This window comes from Anopheles coustani, chromosome 2 (genome assembly GCF_943734705.1).
Source record: "Anopheles coustani chromosome 2, idAnoCousDA_361_x.2, whole genome shotgun sequence".
Classification (NCBI taxonomy): domain Eukaryota; kingdom Metazoa; phylum Arthropoda; class Insecta; order Diptera; family Culicidae; genus Anopheles; species Anopheles coustani.
This window is the reverse complement of record NC_071289.1, coordinates 59871985-59892382: the sequence shown is the minus strand read 5'-3', so window position 1 is coordinate 59892382 and position 20398 is coordinate 59871985. Positions and strand designations below refer to the sequence as shown.

At 42.9% G+C, this 20398-nt stretch overlaps 1 protein-coding gene across 4 annotated transcripts in view; it reads right to left on the bottom strand.

Annotated features, from left to right (window-relative positions):
• Window positions 1-13394: 13394 nt before the first annotated feature.
• The window catches only part of LOC131261821 (division abnormally delayed protein), a 119842-nt gene continuing 112838 nt past the window's right edge, over window positions 13395-20398 (bottom strand). For all 4 annotated transcript variants that reach the window (XM_058263656.1, XM_058263659.1, XM_058263657.1 and 1 more), the window contains exons 6-9: window positions 18805-18989; window positions 16066-16270; window positions 15800-15929; window positions 13395-15672 (exon numbers count right to left, since the gene is read on the bottom strand). In XM_058263656.1, the coding sequence (XP_058119639.1) occupies window positions 15500-15672; window positions 15800-15929; window positions 16066-16270; window positions 18805-18989 (693 nt within the window). In that variant the 3' untranslated portion in view covers window positions 13395-15499. The remainder of the gene's footprint in view (window positions 15673-15799; window positions 15930-16065; window positions 16271-18804; window positions 18990-20398) is intronic.

Below are 20398 nucleotides of genomic sequence, written 5' to 3'. Positions count from 1 at the left end.
TGCTGCTATTGTCTTTGTGATCCACATTGCCCTTGGAGCCCCCAGACAGCTCGGGGCCCCCCGCGGCCGCTTAGTCCGCTTAACCGTTAGAGCCGCTGCTGGTTGTGATAATAGCTAAGATACTAATGGGTTCGACTAACATCTTTCCACATTATAGTTTAAGTTTCTTTCTTTGACAGACTTAATATAGAATTCCTGATTAGGAGTCGATAGGTTTGAGTGGGAAAATTTGATCCCAGGAAAAAACCCACCTCAGGACAAGTAAAAAAAATTAAAGTACTTAGCCCCCTTGGCTTTATGCATAAAAAGAAAACTAATCTAATCTTTCTAATTTGAAATCATCTTGTGAAATATTAGGATATATTAATTTGAATGTTGTCCTCGACACAAAGTGCAGTTCCAAAATCCGACATGTAGTTTTAAAAAGATGTATTTTACTATTGTGGAGAAGATGTATTTTGATTTAATCCCGATACTCTTTGTTAGTTAAATAATTGTACAACGAATATTGGCAATTCTGTTATTACTAAAAGCATTTAAAGTATTTAGAAACTCCACTAAAAACATTCCATATTACCCGTTCCCGCAGCATACCTAAACATAAAAGGAGACCATTGAATTTCCAAATAAATCAGTGAGTTAACATTTTCTTCAAGAATATAGTCTTTTATGGCCAATAACCAAATAACTTCACCACGGATGCAAATGTAGGCGGAATTGAACGGTTGATTTATGCCCTATTCCCAAAAGGGACTTCGTTCTAGCTTCGCATGCGAATCGCCCAGCTTTACATGGCAGAAGTCCAGACACGTTACGCTTCATGATCAGGCTTACGGATTTGTGCTTAAAGTTTCGTACTTGTTCCGGGAAAATCTGCCCCAACGAACTCCAGGGACCAATTAAGGCCCTACGGGAAGGGTTTGGGGCCCGGTTTCGGATTGCTAAGACAAAACCTTGCCTGCTGCACGTCCGGAATAATTGATGGTGATGGGCGGGAGGGCGCCATTAACAGTGGTCATCAAACCATTCGATATATCGCTACGTTTGTACGTCGGTTGAGCATTAGAATCAGCAATCGGTTGAAGGTTGTTAAAAAATAATTAAAAGGGTGTCTGGGGCCTGTAGCAGCGTGAGATTAATTCCAAATTCTGTGGTACTGTAAGGGATTCAACAGCAGGCAAATCAAAACCGGGTTGTACTTAAAGGGGTTCTCCAAGTGATTTATTCAATTCAATTAGATTCCATGGTTAGAAAAGTATGTTTTTCCCATCTTCTATGGTAGGCACCAAATTAGCGAGTAAGAAACATTAGGAACAAATTTATTTGAACAAAATAGTTTTCTTTACAGCTATCAGGGTTCTACCAGAAAAAATTTGATAGAAGTCCAAATCAATTAAATTTGCACACACACAATGTTTACAAGTAATAAATACTTTTAACTAAGCTGCGTTGCTAAGAGCAACGAATTCTTGATTATATTATCAAAGTTTTATAATAATAAGAATCAAACTTTGCACAATAGGAAAAACTAATGGTATACGTGGGGGGACCCATAAGTACCGGGAATCGGGTTGTAGGGGGAAGAAGGGGAAAATGGGAACGGGTTCAATATTTTTTTTTAAAAGCTTAACATGTTTTTGATCAGTATGCAAAGTTTAATTTCTGTGAGTGAATCCGCTAGTCTTTGAGAATTTTTTCAGTGTAACGGTTTTAGTGTTTTCGGCGATTTTGTGAGATGGCCAAGTGAAACTGAGGTCAACCTCGTTCTGGGCGCCACACAGCTTCAAAAACGGACGAAAATGTTTCGAAAATAAACAATCTTGTTCAGCATTTGTTTATCCATAATGGAGGATAAACTATTCTCTTGCTGGCCCAATAAAATCAGTTGGCGAACCGGCCCCTGGTGTAGATCAAGGCTGTACTATATTATACTGAAACATTAATAAAGATTTATTTGCATCTCAATGAAATAAATTTCGGTTTTCATCAAGATGTTGCATCTGTTAAAATTTAAATACTATCAGACGGAACTTAAGCTCCATTTCTGCCACACAATTGAAAAGATTTGTAATATCAGTCAGTTTTACAATATCTTAAATGTTTTTAATATTATATTACAAACGGGTAGTACTTGTATTAAAGCTTACAAATTTGGACCATCTTCCAACCGTATGACATTTGTTTAGTTACTATTGTACCAACTTAAATTACGAGAAGGTAATTTTGAAGTTTTTCCAATTAACTAAAACTCACGATTTGGTGTCTAGACTAAGTATACTTCTAGATGTAAAATTTAATTTATCTTAACAGCAATACCAGAAACCATGTTCTTCTATGCTTCCTCTTCGATTGAAATTCCTCCGATCTACCACCTCCATTCCATTTCCATCAGTGGCATAAAAAGAGCGTAGCCAGTTCAATTCACAGTTCATCCAATTTCGTAGAACCAGGTGAAAGACGTTTTAGGATGTACCAGATTAAAAAGTCAATTGCCTTTCATTCATGTTTCGCCCGAATCGTATCGAACCATACGAACCACGCTGTTGTCCATATCGCCGCGTGAACCGTTTTCAGTCCATTTCGCTGCTTATGCAAATCGACCCGGCACCAGTCGTCCTGTGGTTCCACGCCACGCCACGTCCGAAAGTGTCCGAATGCAAATGCGCGAGCCTTAAATCGGACGAAATGGGAACGAAAAAAGGAACGAAAAGCACGGCAAGAAACTAAATCTCCCCATCAAACCGGTCAAGCAAGATGGCGATCACACCGGGAGGAGTTTGTTTGCAACCACCCACCCGCATCGAAGTGGGAGAAAGATAGAGGGCAGAAAATGGTCAAAAAATTCATTAAACCTGATTGCCACCGATCTTATCTGCCGCCTCGAGTTCGGTCGGCACCGTTTGGAGATCGGTTTCAAGGAGTGCAGGGATGGTGAGCGAAACCGGAAGTTCCGAGAGTCGCTTGAAAGGGGGGTTGGTTTGGCTTTGGGGTGGATGGCAAGGACGCCCAGTGATGCTCCACCGGAAGGACAAATGGTTGAAAACGCAGAAAAGCCAACCTACACGCCCAAACATACACTAGGATCAAATACAAAGTGTGTCCTGTTTTTTCCCAAACCGCACCTGCTCTCCCTCTCCCTTTCACACACATCTCTCTGCATCTCATTCACGGTGAGCTTTGGGAAACCGAGGCCAAACCTTGGCCAAAGTCAAAACGTTGGCATTGCGGCCTATTTCGATTCGGCTAGCCTTTTTTTCTTCCACCGTTCGTCCTTCGGAAAAGCGACCCCGCTCCCTCTCTCCATTTGTCCTCGTTTTGGTGGGGATATCGTTTATCGTCTGGGATAGGTTATGGTTATACGGTCACACCGAGGTCCCGTTTGCCGCTCGGGTACGTAACTTTTCGCCTTCTCGATGGGTTTTCCAACCAACTCACGAGGGGGACGGTTTTCCCCGAGTCCCGGTGTATAAATCTCGGACCCTGTTCTGGCATCCTATCGCACCGCCATTTGGATGCTAGCCATTTGTATTTTTTTTTTTTGCGACCTTTTCTAGTGTTTTTGCGCTGCTCACGAAATGGGCTCCCGGTGGAAAATGAAGATGACACTGCGTCAGATTTTTAAAAGATTTTCCGCCCTCGCACTCGAGTGGGCCGAACGTGAATGTACGTTGAAGGGGCCGACCACGACAGGGAGCTTTTTGTAGATTTGTTTTTACTTTATTTCGTGGAGTAGGATTTTGTTTTTCATTTTCTCCTAAAGCCAAACAGCTGTCTGTGATTATTAAGGGGAATGTGTCGTTAAAACATTGCCTAATCCAGAAAAAAAACTCATGTCAGTTTTAAAATTATACTTTACATGGAAAATGCACTTTAAAAGATTGGTAGAGGGTTATATCGTGTATCATGAGACATACTCTACTTGTTCGTATTACAGTTTCTGATCCACTTGAATTTCACTACTTTTTTATACGTTTGCAGGCATCAAGCAAACAATAAATTGGGCTTAACATAGCTCATGATATTTCTTAATATACAAAATAATAATAATATGCTGTTTACATTTCCTAGCTTTATCAACTTGTTAGTTCCTAGCCTGATAAGAATTGAAGAGTTAAAAAACTATTTTATTTCGAATAATTTCTTTCAGATTGCTCTATATCTAAGAACAACTTTATTTGCTAGGCAACTTTTTCATTATCTTTCATTTGCTAGGGTAACTTCTTATCTTTTAAAAACAGCTGGAATAATGAATGATTTACTATTTATTAGCAATTGCCAAGCAAGAGCATAGATTTCTGCCTCCCTTTTTGCTAATTGATTTGCAAAGGACAAAGTGAACGGTATTAGCAGTTCCAGATAGTTTGTTAAGATTTTCAGGTACTGTGCATAAGTTCAACAAAATATTTAAAATTATCATTTCCTAGAAGAACTATCTAAAAAAAGTGTATCGAAAGCATAACGAAATTATCATGGGTATCAAAAACATAAAAAGAAACCAATACTATCTACATCTGAAATTGGTGTTCTAACAAATGATCCATGCTGCAATGCGTGATAACATTTTCAATAACATCCTAAATAGCTGTTTCCTGGTCGATAACTTTGACTTTGTAAGATAATTTGTAATCTTGTAACGCCCGTCGCATCGTTAGGGCCTCGGTAATTGTTGACCTTTCCCAACCACTGAAGCCCGGAAGGGCAACTCAGCTAAGGAGCCTTCCTGCTTCGCCCGAATGTCCGGATGTAACTGCCCGGCTTTGCGGAGAATAAAACCGATTTTATGACTCCGATGGCGCCCGCCCAGTCTCGGCCGGGGTGGTTTGCACAAAGTTTAACTGCCTGATTAATGAGCCATTATCGAGCCGGCGTGCTCGAATTTGATGAAGTATTGCACCTTCACGCCCGCCCGGTTTTGCCCTGCGCGCGTTGGGGTGCGCCAAAACTGGAAGGGTACCGTCCCGGAATGGCTTTTCAACCCCCACCTCGTCAGCCGAGCAGCATAATTGAGTGGCTGTTTATGCGATTTGTCACCTTTTTCCCTTTCTTGATTGGCGGCTGGCGTGCGGGGATGGGGATTTTTTGAATATTAATTAGCCATGCCATGCTTCGGGGGGCAACTTGGGGAACCAAAAAACGAGCACGCTACGTTTGGATGGCGTTTGGGTGAGGGTGTTTTTTTTTGTATCCACCCCTAGCTAACAACGCAACATGCATATTGTGCCCGCCAAGTTGGGGACCGGTTGGCGTCAGTCTTGACTACGATTGTCTCATTTTAATCAGCCAGCTTTAATCTCCGAGCATTTAGCCCACGCGATTCTGGCCGCGCGATTTTTATTTCTCGTTGTACGAAATGGAACACAAATGCATGACACCATTTTAACACGACGGCCCATTATGGGATCGGTGGAAAACATACATTACATACCACAAATTTTGAAGCGTCATTGTGTTTATTTGTTGAAGTTTACATTTTATGAAACAATTTGTTCAAAAAACAACCAAATCACATTGTTCAAAAAACATAAAAAATCATAGCTCTTGAGATTAGACAACAATAATAGAATAAAATTGACCTAGCACTAGGTAAATGAACTAATTGAGAAGTAAATGAACAAGAACCTAAATAGAGTGAATCCTTTAAAGTCCAATTTTCAAAGATGGGAAATACTCAACTCTGAAATTTAAAATAAAACGAGATAGTACAAAAAAATTGAAAATTTGTGTTATAATATCTTTCCTTCATAATATCAAATAATACACATACACTAAAAAAAAATTATCAATATTTCTCTTGCACAACCATACGGTTTGGGGAAAAAATGTTCCCGGATACCGTACAGATTGCGTAGGGCGTAGTCGGAAAAATAGTACCCTATAAATTCTCACTCATCGTCAGCGGATTCCGGTGCGTTACATTGCCTAATCGCCCATTTACCGACAGATTGTGGCGCGCTCACCATCATTCCCCTGATCAATGGCGGAAATGGCCGCTAGGAGGATCAGTTTTCGCGCCAGCCAGCGAGGACCAGAAACTTTAAAGCAACCAGAGCCGGAGATGAAAACGCCCAATCATAAAGTCACATTAACCGAAGCGAAACCCCCGCGACAAAATGATGCCACGCTAAATAGGGCTCCGGTGTTGCCCCTCAGTGGCAGCGCCATTTTGCTGCGTTAATCGTTTGTTTTTGTTCATTAAAATCCGTTTCCCCGTACAGCCCGACGGGGCGAGATCTGCACGTTCGATGGGGCAGGCTCACGGGCCGGAGACATAAAAATAAATCACGATTTAATGCTGAACATTGATAATAATTATAATATTTTGCCCTGCTCGCTTAATCGCTATGGTTTGGGGTTGGGTCGGTTCTCCCCTCTCCCCACACACACACACACTAACGATCATCACAATATCCCCGACCACAAACCCCACTCCATCCTTCGATTCATGCCGATCCGTGGGTGGAGTGAGACAGCATCGCAAGAGTGCAAAACCGTCGCGTGTCCGTGCCTTTCTGAAGGGTTTTGGTCGAGGCGAATTTCGAACCGGATCTCGGAGTTGGGTAAGGAACCGGGTCCCTGCGTGCTGCAGTGTCGTGCCGCAGGACTTTGCCAGGGCGCACCACAATGTCATACGAAATCCGTTCGCTCGTTATGTTGTACTCAGTCATCCGAAATTGTGTCACGCAGGAGTGCGCCGAGAAATTCGTCCAACTCGCAACGGAATGCAGGAGGTTCGATTAAATTGCCCGTTAAAGCCGATCTCTTTAGGTCACTATCGAAGTGGCTCCGTCAATGAGTGGTCAACTTTTTTACATACATATTTTACACATATTTATGATTTTTCTGCATTTTATTTCATTGTTTCTGGTTAAAAGAAGTTCATTCATTTTAAGATAAATTTTTAACATTTGTCCCGGAAGGTTTTTGAAGAGTATAGAATTATTAATTGATCTTTCAAACAGTGTACAATGAACCGTATGAGAACGACAAATAACTTACTTCAAAATAATTACTTACCATGAAAAAGTATTATCAAACTCGTGTAGTATATCCATACGTTTTATTGAACAAACTGAATTTCTTTCTGTTTTTTTAAGGTACGCCAATACTAGATTTTTTCAATAGCTAACAAATTAATCACCTTGATTTATATATTTTATTTTAAAAATCTTCGAAAAAGGTATTAGAAAACAATGATTTCTTCCCGTATTACCAGATTTTCAAATAACTTTTCTTGCAGATGTGTTTTCAGCTAAATCTCCATTTACTTAAAGATTAAATTAAATTACATTAACACTTTTGTTTAAGTTATTTTGAGTAAAACTCCACAGAAATTGCCATCAACTTATCCATAAGATTAGCGAAATAAATTGGGCTAAACGTTAAATGAAATGTCGGACAGCCGGTGTTTAAGATAACAAATTTGCTCCCGGCCAAAGAGTTTAAAATTTTATTTATGCTAGATAAAATAACAAAAAATGCCAAGCAACACAATTTATAAAGTTGTGGATTTACGTAAGTTATCTATGACTCCGATCCGCAGATAGTCTTTGACAAAAAACACAACTTGATTAGATCTATCGGAAAGATTGCTTCCAGACTGCTTCCACCCGTTATTTGAATAAACTGATCATGATAAATGGTAAGCGTTAAAGTTTATTTGAATCTTTAAAAGTTTATCTATAAATGTTTAATTTCTTGATCCGTTTAGTATTCAACAAAATGTATAGGTAATTTTAAAATTTAAATAACTAAAGATTTCATGTAAATGTTCAACTATCCCATAGTGCCAACGTGAGCTAGTCACGGTTCAATGCAAAACTTCGAATGGATAGCTTATTGCGCTAGTCACAGATTTGCTGGGAAATCACATCGTGTTCCTTCGTACGCGACCCGGAACGAAACGCTTCGTCCCAAAGTTCACGTGCCCGCTAGATATTTAATCGGGGTGTAAACAAATGGTATCATGCGTGCACGTATACCAAACCCTCCCCCGCGTTGGCTAGGACGAGCTTTTTTTTTTTGGTGGCTAATGTGGTAAAATTAAATCGCTCACTTCCGCACAACAATTTGGTTTATTACGCCCAAGACGAACCGGCCAAAGGGAGTCACGCGAGAAGTCACGCTAGTTGCGCTCGGGGAGGGCTTTTCCTTATGGGAAAAAATAGAATTTTCCCCAGGGGTGAACTCCCCCTCCCCCGTCCCTGCCCCTGGCAGTGCTCGGGAAAACCCACTTCGTCCCATCCGGGGAGCGTAGCTGAGAGGAGTCAAGTGAAGCAGCAAACACAAAGTTCCGCACCGTAAAGAAGACGCCAAGGACGTTGAACCTTGGAAGTGACGCATGCACATACACATACCGAAGCGAACGGCGAAAAGCACGCATTAGAACGCGAACCGAGATGAAACCCGTATCCCTCTCGGTGATGCTCTGCTGGATGCTTTTTCCTTTTTTTTTTTATTGTTTTGTTTGGCGATCGATGGCAACTGGCGCCATGCTGTCCTCAATAAACATCGCAGCGCTTTGTGCGGGGTGCGTTCTTCGCTTCGGAGTGCAGAGTCGAGCTTCCGTAGCACGTTTCGTGAGGCTGCGAGTTTTCTGGCCCCGAAGAAAGAAAGGTCATCGTGTGCCCGGTCGGTTTGGGGAGGGGAAGGTGGATACGGTTTTAGGTCAAGAACTTTGCCGTTGCGAATGGATAGGGGGTATTTTCGAACTGTTTCCTAAAACCAAGGTAAGTGATGAATTATTACGAAGAAACTATGTGGTTGACAATTTATTTCCTTTCCGGATAAAATCAATTCGTTTTCATCTGATTGGTGGACGAAAAGGTAAAGAGAGGCATTTTTTTAAATTTTACCATACGAACAATGTTTGTTTAAAAAATAAACACTTTTTTTAAACGTTTGAAACGCGCTCAGAAAAGAAACTTTCACAGATTTGTATCGAATATATAAACATCCGAAGCAATCCCTTTTTGGGTTGGTGCCACCGGAAAAATAAAACGGATGGAAATGAAACCCATCAGGCATACAATGGAAGCACTTTAAGCTATCCTCAAAAAGTGAGTTCCCTGCAGGGCAGTGCATGCGGCAAACATATCCGGCGAGAAATATAGAACGTGCCATGTTGCCAACAGTCCCGAGCTGGCGAGTATTTTATCGTGGCAACTCGAGGCCGGAGCCTTCGTGGAAAGGATTTAGTGGTTGATGGCGGGCATTTGTTTTTTGCTTTTTTTTTGTTAACCCCCCTTTGCAAAATATGTCGCCACCAGGGGCCTCCGCAATGTGGACCCACCTCAGCCCTATCGCGTTTGTTTAGATATTCCGAGTGTGTATTTGTTTGTTCGAACCACAAACGCGCTGCGAAACTTTCCCCCGCAATCGGAATCGGAAGCGTGGGATATGGAAGAGGGAAAATATGGCAATATATGTCCCACCCCGTATCGAATACGTCCCCCGACTAGGATCGGGAAATCCTGGCACACTGAACTGTGTGTGTGTTTTGCGTAAACAGATCCGGGAAAAATAAAATCACGGCCCTCTCGGCGCGGTGCAGGGAGGAGGGTTCCTTCGGTTGTTGATAAATTTAAAAACTCGACAAGCGCACTGCTCGTGACAGTGGCCGCGGCCGAGAATTGATATCACACGCCAAATTGCCGTAATGGTCCATTAGTTGCACTGATGAGACTTCCTCTCCACGACCGGCATGGACCATTAATGGATAGAAAAAAATCATACTGTTGTTAAAAAAATGTTTGTCGATTGTCAAAACAACGAAAGTCATTAAATATTGTGCTGAGAGGCGATTCTACCTTCCGGCTGTGGCAATGACCACCTCCCGAGTCCATCGTGCCAAAACTGTTGATGTATTGGGTTGTTTTTTTCAGCTAAATAAAAAATAGCAGATAACAATAACTTGCAAAAACAATTCATATTCTTGTGCACCAACACCTTTTGGAATGAGATGTGTTTTTTTGGTGATAGCTCCAAAGAGAGGCCAAAAATTAAAAAAAAACAGGTTCTGAAACATATTTTCCGCCTGGTTTGCGAAAAAACACTGAGCGCAAACAAGCGCGCAGTAAACATTGCAAAAATTGTTTGAAACTCTCCCACACTCTCCCAGCTCAAAAGCTCACTGACCACATGGAAATCGAACTTTTCGGTCACAGTTTTCTCGGTGCGTGTGGGTGGGAGTGTGGTATGGTCCACGTCCAGGATCGAAGCGACCCCAGCGGCGCATAAATCAGACCTGAGTTTTTCTCGTTTTTGGCAGCAGATCAACAAGACTGACCCAGATCGTTCGGTTACAACGAGCGTCCAACGGGGCGCTAGGGTCGTAGGTCAGGGAGAGCGCGTTACAGAGCGCAGGATGAAACGAATGTATGGCACGTGTACAGAAAATAAAATTACAAAATAAAAAACACCATGATACGGGAAAATGCGGCTGATCAAAAGTCTCACCACTGGAATAAAAAAAACCACTGTAACGGTCGCAAAAGTTCTCGCCCGCTACCGGATTGAGTACAGCAAAAACATATTTAAATGAACCACGTACACACTGACGCATTTCCATGCTGGTGAGTTTTCTCCCGTTTTCCACGAGCCGCACTCACATCGTAGGAAAATCCTTCCCGTAAGTTTATCCTGCAGGTATTTTAAATTGGACATCCATTGGAGATTGTTTTTGATCGATTTTTATAATAAACTTTCTGTAAAATTCTGCGTACTAAACAAAAAGTTTGCTATGTCAAATTAACAGTATGTAAATAAAACAATTTAAATAACATCCGCCCGTAAATATAATTGAAACACAACAACCATGGCATCGCCGATCGTTTTTTCTGTTATTCGTTCAGAATAATATGTTTATTGTTTCTTCCTTATTCACCGTACCACGTTTTCTCTGTTGGTTTGTTGGATGCATTTCCACGGTTTTCTGCGTTTGATTTTCCCTCCCGTTGCCGAGAACGTCCTTGTTTGCACGCGGTTCCGGGCAAAGTGATTGCAAGTGATTTCTATTTGTTCACTTCACCTGATTTTCTTCGTTTGCTATCTGTGGTGGTATGCTCGGGATCGGGAAAATATCCGCACCGTTATTTCTATACATGTATTCCTTCCGCCCCGCCTGTACACGCGTTTGAAAACCTGTTCCATTCTGTGCTTATTTCGATTTTATTTCGCAAACCGCGAGCAAGCATAATCTGTGCGGAGGGCCCATCATTTCACGGGCGATCGATTTTGTGGCCCGTCGGCTCGAAGTAATGATGCCCGGTCCGATTGCCCGGTACGGTTTTGGTGGAAACTGTCCCCGACTGGCAGTTTCGGCGTGCCGGTCAGGGGGCGAACGAGTGGGGTGCCCGTTTAATTCGTTATGTTTGCCGTTTTGTTGTTTTCGAAAACATTATATCCTACTTGCCTACATATAATACACATTGTTCTGCTCACCCCTGACCAACCCAACTTCTGCACACGGCCCTCGCGCGTTTCCATTGCCTGCTCCCAAATTTTAATGATCATCCCGTGCGTGACCATTTCTCCATCCACCCGGTGCCCTTGCCCAGCACTTTTTTAATATATATATTTTTACTGTTTGTATATTACCTTCCTAATGTCTACCTTGTTTATCCATGGTTTTAAATTAATTTAATTTCCTGTTTGAACTGTATTTATTAGATAAATACAATGTGAATTGCGCTCTCTCCTCCATTACTCAACCTGTCTGCTGCCGATTTCGGTTCTTCTCGATTTTTTTTGCTTTTTCCATACCTCAACGTAGGTTGGGTATGTGCTGTTGGGAAGAGGGACGTTCCATTTTCCTTACTGGTAATTGTGGAAACATCGCGTACGGTAGCAGTAACGAAGGCTCCAAGTCTTGAACGAGAGGCGACTGAGAAAATGTTTGGTAATTTCTCTCCACCTTCATCCAACACAGTGACCCTTCATTCTGTAGAGTTTTTCTTCCCTATTCGCGATAAGTTATCGAAGGAAACGTTGTTGTAAGTGGAACTAGTATCGCCTGTAACAGTGGTGACACATGTAAAGTGAAAGCAGATTGGACAAGCGATATCATTTAGCACGGAACAAGTGAAGAAATGTGGCCAGTTCAACTAGGATCGTTTACCGAATAAATCTTCTGTTGCTGTTGTTTTCTGTTTGCTTATGATTTTTTTTGTCTCTAGTTCTAAAACCGTTATGACTCGAATTTTGAAGACTTTTCCCTGCCCAACCAGGCCCAAGAAAGCGGTTAAACAAACCAATTGGTGGAGAATAATACAGATAATATAATAACTGCAACCTAAACCTAAAATATATCACTGGAAGTGGAATTAGCAACTTTTCCATCCGCATTTCTTGTTTTTTCCCATTGGTTTCAATTAATTTGTTTTGTTTGTATTCGGATTTCGTAAAATTTTGTCGACGATCAATATTTTCTTTTTTAAATTTTACTTTACACTTCATAACCGTACTTGCTTCGTATTTTCGCAACATTACTTTCTCTTTGCCTCTCTATTGATTCTGTCCATTGTCACTCGAACTCGGGATTCATGGCACCATCATATATTACGTTTCTTCATGCTCCTTTCTGCCCTGCGTGCACCAAAGTGCAGATGGAGTCGATATTGTTGGACATGATCGTTCTCATTCAACCCAGCTGGGTGAAGAAGAGTCGCAATGGTCTAGGTGTAGTAGTTCCGGTGTCGGAATTTGGACGTGTCCGGGAGACGTTCGACATTCGCGCCATTTCGCTCGGTACAGGATTTTAAACAACAATCTAATAACAATAAATTATTTGCTCTTAATTTTGCTCCTTCTTTTCAACGTCGCTTCGGAAGCATCATAACTTACGCGCGCTCAACTACTTTCATTCACATTCATCTTTTTTCCCATTCTACCTTTTTTCTCTCCTGTCATATCCTGTGTTCTGTTGCATTTTCCTTACTTTTCTCTTATCTCAATCACAGATAGTTCAAACAATTGGGTTAGCGTTTTCGGGTGGCGAAATAAGGTGTTCTTATGTCATATCTCTTTTTCGTTTGAAAAAGGCGCATCATCACTCACTTCTAGCAACACTTGCTCACGTTTTTTTTTCTACCCTTCCTTCCTTCTCTGATTGTGGTTTGACTTCGACGACTTTCCAAATCGTGGTACATCCGGAAACAGTGTTTTGTAGGTTGTTTTACTTTTTCGACACATTTCTAACATCTTTGTTGCTGTAAAACGTGCGTCGCATCATTTGGTAAACCTCCGAACATGTGCAATTCTAGAAGAACATTCACTCGTTGAGTTCGGACACGGATTGCAGGCTTTTACTTGGCAACCAATCCCATGGACCTTGGCTAATCTTCATCATTTGGCGGGAAAACGTTGGCCTCTGTAAGGCGCTTAACAAAACCGCCACATGCTGTCATTTAAAAAAAACTGTTTAATTTAAGGAATTTGTAAAACAAAGATAGAGAATAGTCTCTTACTACATCGAACATCGTATCATAAGACATGTAAACATGTTGTACTATTGCTTGGAGCACAGTTTCAACGTCAACCGTTTGGCTGTGAACTTAGTTGCGAAGCTAGTTTGGAAGAGTGGAGTCACTAATCGGTAATGGTACTGTTGCTTTTGTGTCTCGTGAGTAACTTTTGCTGCTGTGCGTATACGTTTTCCTTGAATGACATCGGTTGAATAACGTTTGCTTGTACTGTTTGCAAAAATAAACCTGGGTTCAACCTTGTCAACGAAAGGGACGGCGGTTAGTTTAAGAAATATCATCAAGACCCTAAAGACTATCCAAAGTACGTTCGTGTGTGAGGACAAAGTAACCACGACGGTTTGAACCTTGTAGAACATTCAACACACCACATTACGACTGGACAATCGGTGCGTGCGTGTGTGTGTTTGGTTCGATAGAAATTTGTTAACTAGTGTTTGAGAGTTTATGCGTAGGTTGTTTTCTAATGCGTACGTTAGTAGATATCATGTGCGCCTTGCTCTAACAACAATGATTTCTCAGTGTTTCTCAGGAAGCGCAAACAATGTATTCGAAAGTATTGGTTATTTGCCCTACCTTCTCCGCCTGTTTCCTTCAGCAATCTATGTTTATAGTATTGCAATGGATAATTGTCACTTTCGTCCTATAAGTTTACTATGTACAGATTATTTTCATCCACGTACTTATTTCCATCGTCACTAGAGTTTGCGTCTTGATTCTGTTGTTTTCATTTTACGTTGTGTTGTGTCAAGTTGAATTAGTACGAAGAAGCATCTTAGCTTCTTCCGATTTTTTTGCTTCTTGTTGTAGATATAAGATGAGTTTTGTTTGTGTTTCCATTTCTTTTATAATGTTCTAGCTACGGTATTTTGTTCTTTAATCGACTACGAAAGTAAACACAAAAAATGGATATCCTCGCAGGGCCTATGCAGAAGAGGAGACGCATAGATACCCAGGACGAGTTGTTAGCTACACGGACACGTACGAAACACGTTAAAAGTCGACATGGATGAGGAGGCGATTAAATAAATGACAGTGGAAGAATCACGGCATTAATCACTAACAAAAAAAAACTAACCTTCAACCACCCGACCGTAACCTTGGTGACTCCAATGAAATCTTACACACGTTCGCGAGATCGTTGGGAACTGATCTTTCGCATGAGAATTTGCTGAGCAGCGAACATTCAGCTAGAACAAACTGTCCGACACAAACGAACCTGGGGGAGGGAAGTAAGTATGGGGGCAATAATGATAAAGTTAGAAACATCGTGATCTTATGGCCATTGGCGGGGTAAATTTTGTGTCGAACGACGTTATGAGAGTAGCTCGTGAGCCGCCCGAATTCTTATGTGCTAGGGGGTGGTGTACGTGAATCGCAGATGAATTGATTTCTTCCATGCTCGAACGCGTAACATACAGCAAAACAGGATTTGCGTTGAGCAAATCGGACGCGAATGTGAAGATTGGTTATTGGTCTCGTCGCAAGCAGCAAAAGCGAGAAAGGGGTTTCGAAATTTCTCACTATCTAAGAAGTGTTGCCTGTGCGCAACCAAGGATTTCGATTTCCATCGCAAGCTGTTTTGAGCTGAGTGCGAGCACTCTAAACAACCAACCACTTGCCACTGCAAGGACCCTTTGGTCCTGGCTAGATGGCTAGCTGCACCTGATACAATACTAAGCGCGTTGACTATGTTTCTTTCCTCTTTGGGAACTAATCGCATTCGTACCGATTTTTCTTTAAAGATCCTAGACTTGAGTGTTTTGAGGAAGAAGGATGTGTACAAGATGAGAACGTGTGTGGGTTTCGTGCTGATGAGGGGCGTGTTGCTGTGTTAAGTCCGATCCTTATGGTTTTGCTGCTTCCTTTTGTTTTGCTTTGTGTCTTCTCCTCATCAACGTTACGTTAGGTGCGAAACCACACCACAAAGAACGATCTCGGAACGTTCGTGGCCTTGTGCTAACCTTACAGAGCGGACGACACACGGAACCCGTTCTGTCCACCCACGCGGTTTGGTTGGTTCAGTGCCTACTGAACCGATCGGACGTCAGCAGGAGTGGTAGCGCTAGGACGACCGCGGAGACGGCAAGCAAGCTCCAGCAGGAGTGCGCTGAGATTCGTTTTGCGAAGTTCGGTGGGCTGAGGGTGGGTGTGGCCACTTCCGGCGAGATTCCATCGAACGCTCTCGAATAAACTGCGGGGGAGAAACACGAAAGAGAGGAAAGATGCGGAGATTACAGTCAGCAAGAGGATAGCAATCGATCGATGCGGGAAACATTGGAAAGACATTGGAGGACATGTGTTGGGAGCAGGAAACTTACCACCGTCGCCTGAACCGGAACCCATGAAACCGTCCTCTTCGTCGTCGCTGGCATAGGATGAGTCGCCCGACCCTTCCGCCATGTCGGATTGCATTTTGTCGACGTCGCCCCGGAAGGTGATCGGTAAGGACTGGCGATTGCGAAAAAGAGGAAGATAAGGTTTAAGGTATAATGCCATTAGCATAATATTTTAAATGATTGATTCGCAATTTTATTCCATCGATTAAGTGGGTATGACAACAAAGAACGATTTAAAGCACACGTACCGCTTTGTTGACGGCCGTCTTCAGATTGATCAATCGATCGACCAGCGTTTGCATGTGTGGCGACACGGTCGCACTGGCGTTGTATCGCACTTCCGGATTGTACCGATCGCCGATCTCGGTCACGATCTGCTGGGTGTAGTCGCTCAAGCTGCTGCCCGTCCAGCAGTCTTCGTCCGTCGGATGGTAATCCTCGTTATCGCAGAGCCTAGGAGAAAAGATGGTGATCGATCAGTCGAAGTGGTGCAGAGGCGTGTCATAATTGGATTTGTTAAGTCCCCAAAGCATCGCTATTAATTAATATGAACACCGCTTTTCTATTGACTAATTTTAAAGCATATTCCAGCTTCCACACAAGATTTGTAAATAGCTGTTAGCGTCAAATATGACACTTTACTGCGATTCAGTGGTTTCTTTTCGAACGTCCTACGCAACAAAAAGGCCGACAACCCTTAGTTATACTGCGCCTATTTCGTCATCCATCGTCAGTGGTGTGAAGTGATGATGCGCGCTTATGAAGTCATGCCACATATTCAACCATTAACATTGACACCCACGCGGTCTGCTTTTGGGCGCAATGCAGCCGCTGTACCAAGCGCTCGATGGAACAATGGTGCTTGATTGTACGATTATATTGGAGTGCGTTTCTTTTCTGCTTTTTTTCTCCGCTTGCCTAAGGCATGTGCAAAAATGCAATAATTGCAACACACTCCAAACCCTTCAATCGAAACGGGGAAATCGGCGATCGCAATTAATCGAGCCGATTGTTTTCCTTTGCCAACCCGATCCCATTAGGACGCAGTTGCGAGCTCGTTCGACGCGGGCTAGGGTTGAAGAAGGTCACGGTCGCATATGAAAAAAAAGCCGTAGCTGTGGCAAACCCACCAGGAGGGATGCTGTTGCGAATAAATAAATCTAAGTCGCAGTTTGCCATCAGGTTTTTTTCCTGTTAGTGGCAATTATTTTCAGTCAGATGATACGACTGATGAGCAATCAACAGCTTTGAAAGGGCGTCTTTGTGAAACGAAAAATTTCGATTTGTCATGATATTTTTAAATTATTTTTAATAGGTAAGCGACTGTAGAAGCGAGAACGATCATCAGGTTTATATGACATTGAGATTTTGTAGCTTCTGAAAGAATCTTTGCTTGATTCTAATCGAGAACAATTATATTTACGAGAAAAGTGTGGATCTTCTAATCAGTGTAGCTCATAACGTTTACATAAAAAAATAGACAAATTTAACGACTTTTCATGAAAAAAACGGAAAACGCTAGCAGCTTTCTGTTGAAAGCAAAGTAAAGAGTAGCATTTCAGAACAAGTTTGATTACTTTATCATTTAAATTGAATCTGAGGTGGCCAAAACATTAAACCATCCACGTTTGATTACATGTTGAAACTTTCGGCTTTATCGCGAAACGAACTTCTTTGATGTTGTGAGACATTTCTTATCCACTGACTCAGCTGATGTGGATTTTTGACTATTTGGTCACTTATGAAGAACGGAGTAGCATTTGGACATGAAGGCCACACAACAACTGAAAAACAGGAAAACATTACTGGTTTCGGCTAAGTAACGTAAGACCGCCCTAGCGACCCTCGGAATATTATTTTAAGGGACTTACGAAAGTTCATTCAATTAGCTTGGTTAAGATGTTTCTTATTGCCGAAGAAAATTTTCTGTCTATTTGTTTTATTGCAAACGTTGCAAATAACGTGCAAATAATAAAAATTCGTAATAAAAAACCAAAAGTTGACGCTTTTTCGAAAATCTGTTCTCGGAGACAGTAAGACATGTTTGTTAAAATGGTTGAATCTATTCCAATCTGAATTTAAAATGAATTGGACGATCTTCCGCGACAAAATTTCAAAATTTTGTGATAATTGTTAGTAGCATGAAAAACCTTTCATTAATACTACGTACACTCATAAATTACGTGTTAGTTAATCACGAGGAACTTAATTGAGCAAGTTTTGTTGAAGAAAAGTAAGTTTTACACACAATTTTAAATGCCTCAATCTAAGAACAATCATTTATTGCCCAGACCAAGCTCTTTCTATTCCAACCTTTCTTCCCCGAGTCCAGTAGGCTAATAAATAAAACAATAAAAACTGTCCATTTCCGACATGACACTTGAGGGTTGTCAAAACATTATCAAAGTACGACGACGGCAACACGAGGTGCATATCAATGAGCCCCGGTTCGGCGCGACCGCGAACTTGAAATGCCCTCCTCCCACCGTCCCACGCCGTGGGGGGGATGTGTCGCGTTTGCTGGTAGATTGGAAGAATTAAATCCAGAAAGTGGCAGGACGTCACGTGGTGCGAAATCTTCATCAGTACCAACGAACACCAGCGGTGGGTGGAAGGAAAAATTCGTTACGAAAGACCCTGGAGCTGCCAACGCCATTAATTCCCAATTATCTCACACCCCACCACACCATTACGCATTGACACTCGGCCAGATCGCCAATCTGTAGTTTGCGATCGCGATTGCTTTTCGCTTCGCGGATTGCAACGGAATGTTAATTAATACCAGCATCGGCCTAGGCTCTTCCGCTTACTCAGTTGAAGGGGGACAAATTCTTGGAATCCAATACGCGCCCGTATAATAATTACACCACGTGATTGTGCAACCATCGGTACAGCTCCACTTTGACTCGGGTCGATTCGTTAGTGCCAAGTTCTTTTCCTCCCGGACACGCCCGTCCAATGTGTTTGTGTGTACAGCTGGTACTCACGTGGTGGAAAGCTGCAGGAAGAGATCCTTATTGTTGTCGATGGTCATCTCGAACTGGAGCATCTCGTTGTTGGGCGCCAGCATCCACTTAATGCCACCGGCCAGCGTTTGGGGCGCATCGCCAAAGGATCCGTCGGTTGCAAGTTCGAACGGCATCAGTGCGGCCTTGCCGCATGCTTGCTCCACCTGCGGATGAAAAAGAGTGAACGGGACGAAAGAAGGGTTAGATAACATTGAAACACCAAACCGAACAATTCAAATGCCGCAAAAAGCGAGCGCCGGAGGATGCGCAGGGTTTTGTGTTCGCATATTTTAAATATTAATTAAGCTGAACTATTCGATGCAAATATCATTTCCGCCACCGATGCAACGGAGAACCGTAGGTTGCGTAGAATGTGCTGAATGTCCACCGAACTGGCGACTCGACGACTGGCCGGGTTCGGTTGATCGTGGCATTATAATCAACGAGGTTGCCAAAATGTTGCATCCCCTATTCGCGTGTGAGGACGGCGCACAGTGTATCATATGCGGGAGGGATGCAATCGACCCGGATGCATATCCGTATCGGGATGCGATTGGCGCCAATATATTTTGGCGGTTGCATTAGGACCGACGCGGCCATCCACCATGATGGGGTGACGATTTTAATATTAATCAGTGAGCTGCACTACGTTTAACGATTTTTGCTGTGAAGTTCAGACCCATTCAAGCCGCGAGTGCATTGGTTTCCTGCTACCGTCAATCTCACTCACTCGCCACATCCGTGAGTGGACGCTCAATTTCGGGCATTGAAAAATATCCCCGTTCGCCTTCGAGGAATCCGACATTCAGATAAAGTAATCAGAAATGCATGCGCACAAATATGAGCGCGAATGGCGATCCAGGGGGCCTGCATAAGTGGAATGCAAATCAGGTACGAGGCAAAGTTTGTGCCTCGGCGAAGTCGAAGGAGGGCATGGAATTATTTGAGTGGTTCTGAATGAAGATTAATGCCACGGACATGCAGATGAGCCGGGCCGGCAAAAGATCCTCGACGCTTCCGGTGTTGCAACGACGACGACGACGACGACTGGTTTGACGTTCTCCGGTCTTTCTCCCACCCGCGGCACCACCGGGCGGACAATGCTCGCTTCCGCGGAATGAGCCCTTTTCGTATTGCACTAATGGGCTAATAACTAGGATGACGCATTTTTTGCTGTATTTGTGTGCTCCACCCCTTTCCGCCCCACCGAGCGCATCGAGTCGCGTGTACGTGCTCGGAATGAAGAAAAAAGGTTCTCGTCAGCATCACCCCCCACCCCCACCGTACCAGGGATTGCCCTTCCGCACGTGCAGCCATCAACGGTCGGCGAAATATAATCTGCTCCAATCCTGTTTTGTTTTCTTCCCATCCCGAAACGCGGGGCGGATCGTGGACGGATCTTCTTTCGGCTGCATTTTGTACAGTCCCCCCTTCTCCCCACGGAAGGCGTCGTGCAGCGAATCGCTGATGAAGGCTTAAGGAAGCACTCAATCACTGCATCGGTCGTCGGCATGACGCTTGTTGAATGAAAGCCCTTCCGAAAAGTATGAAAGCGAATCCACGAGCGCGATTG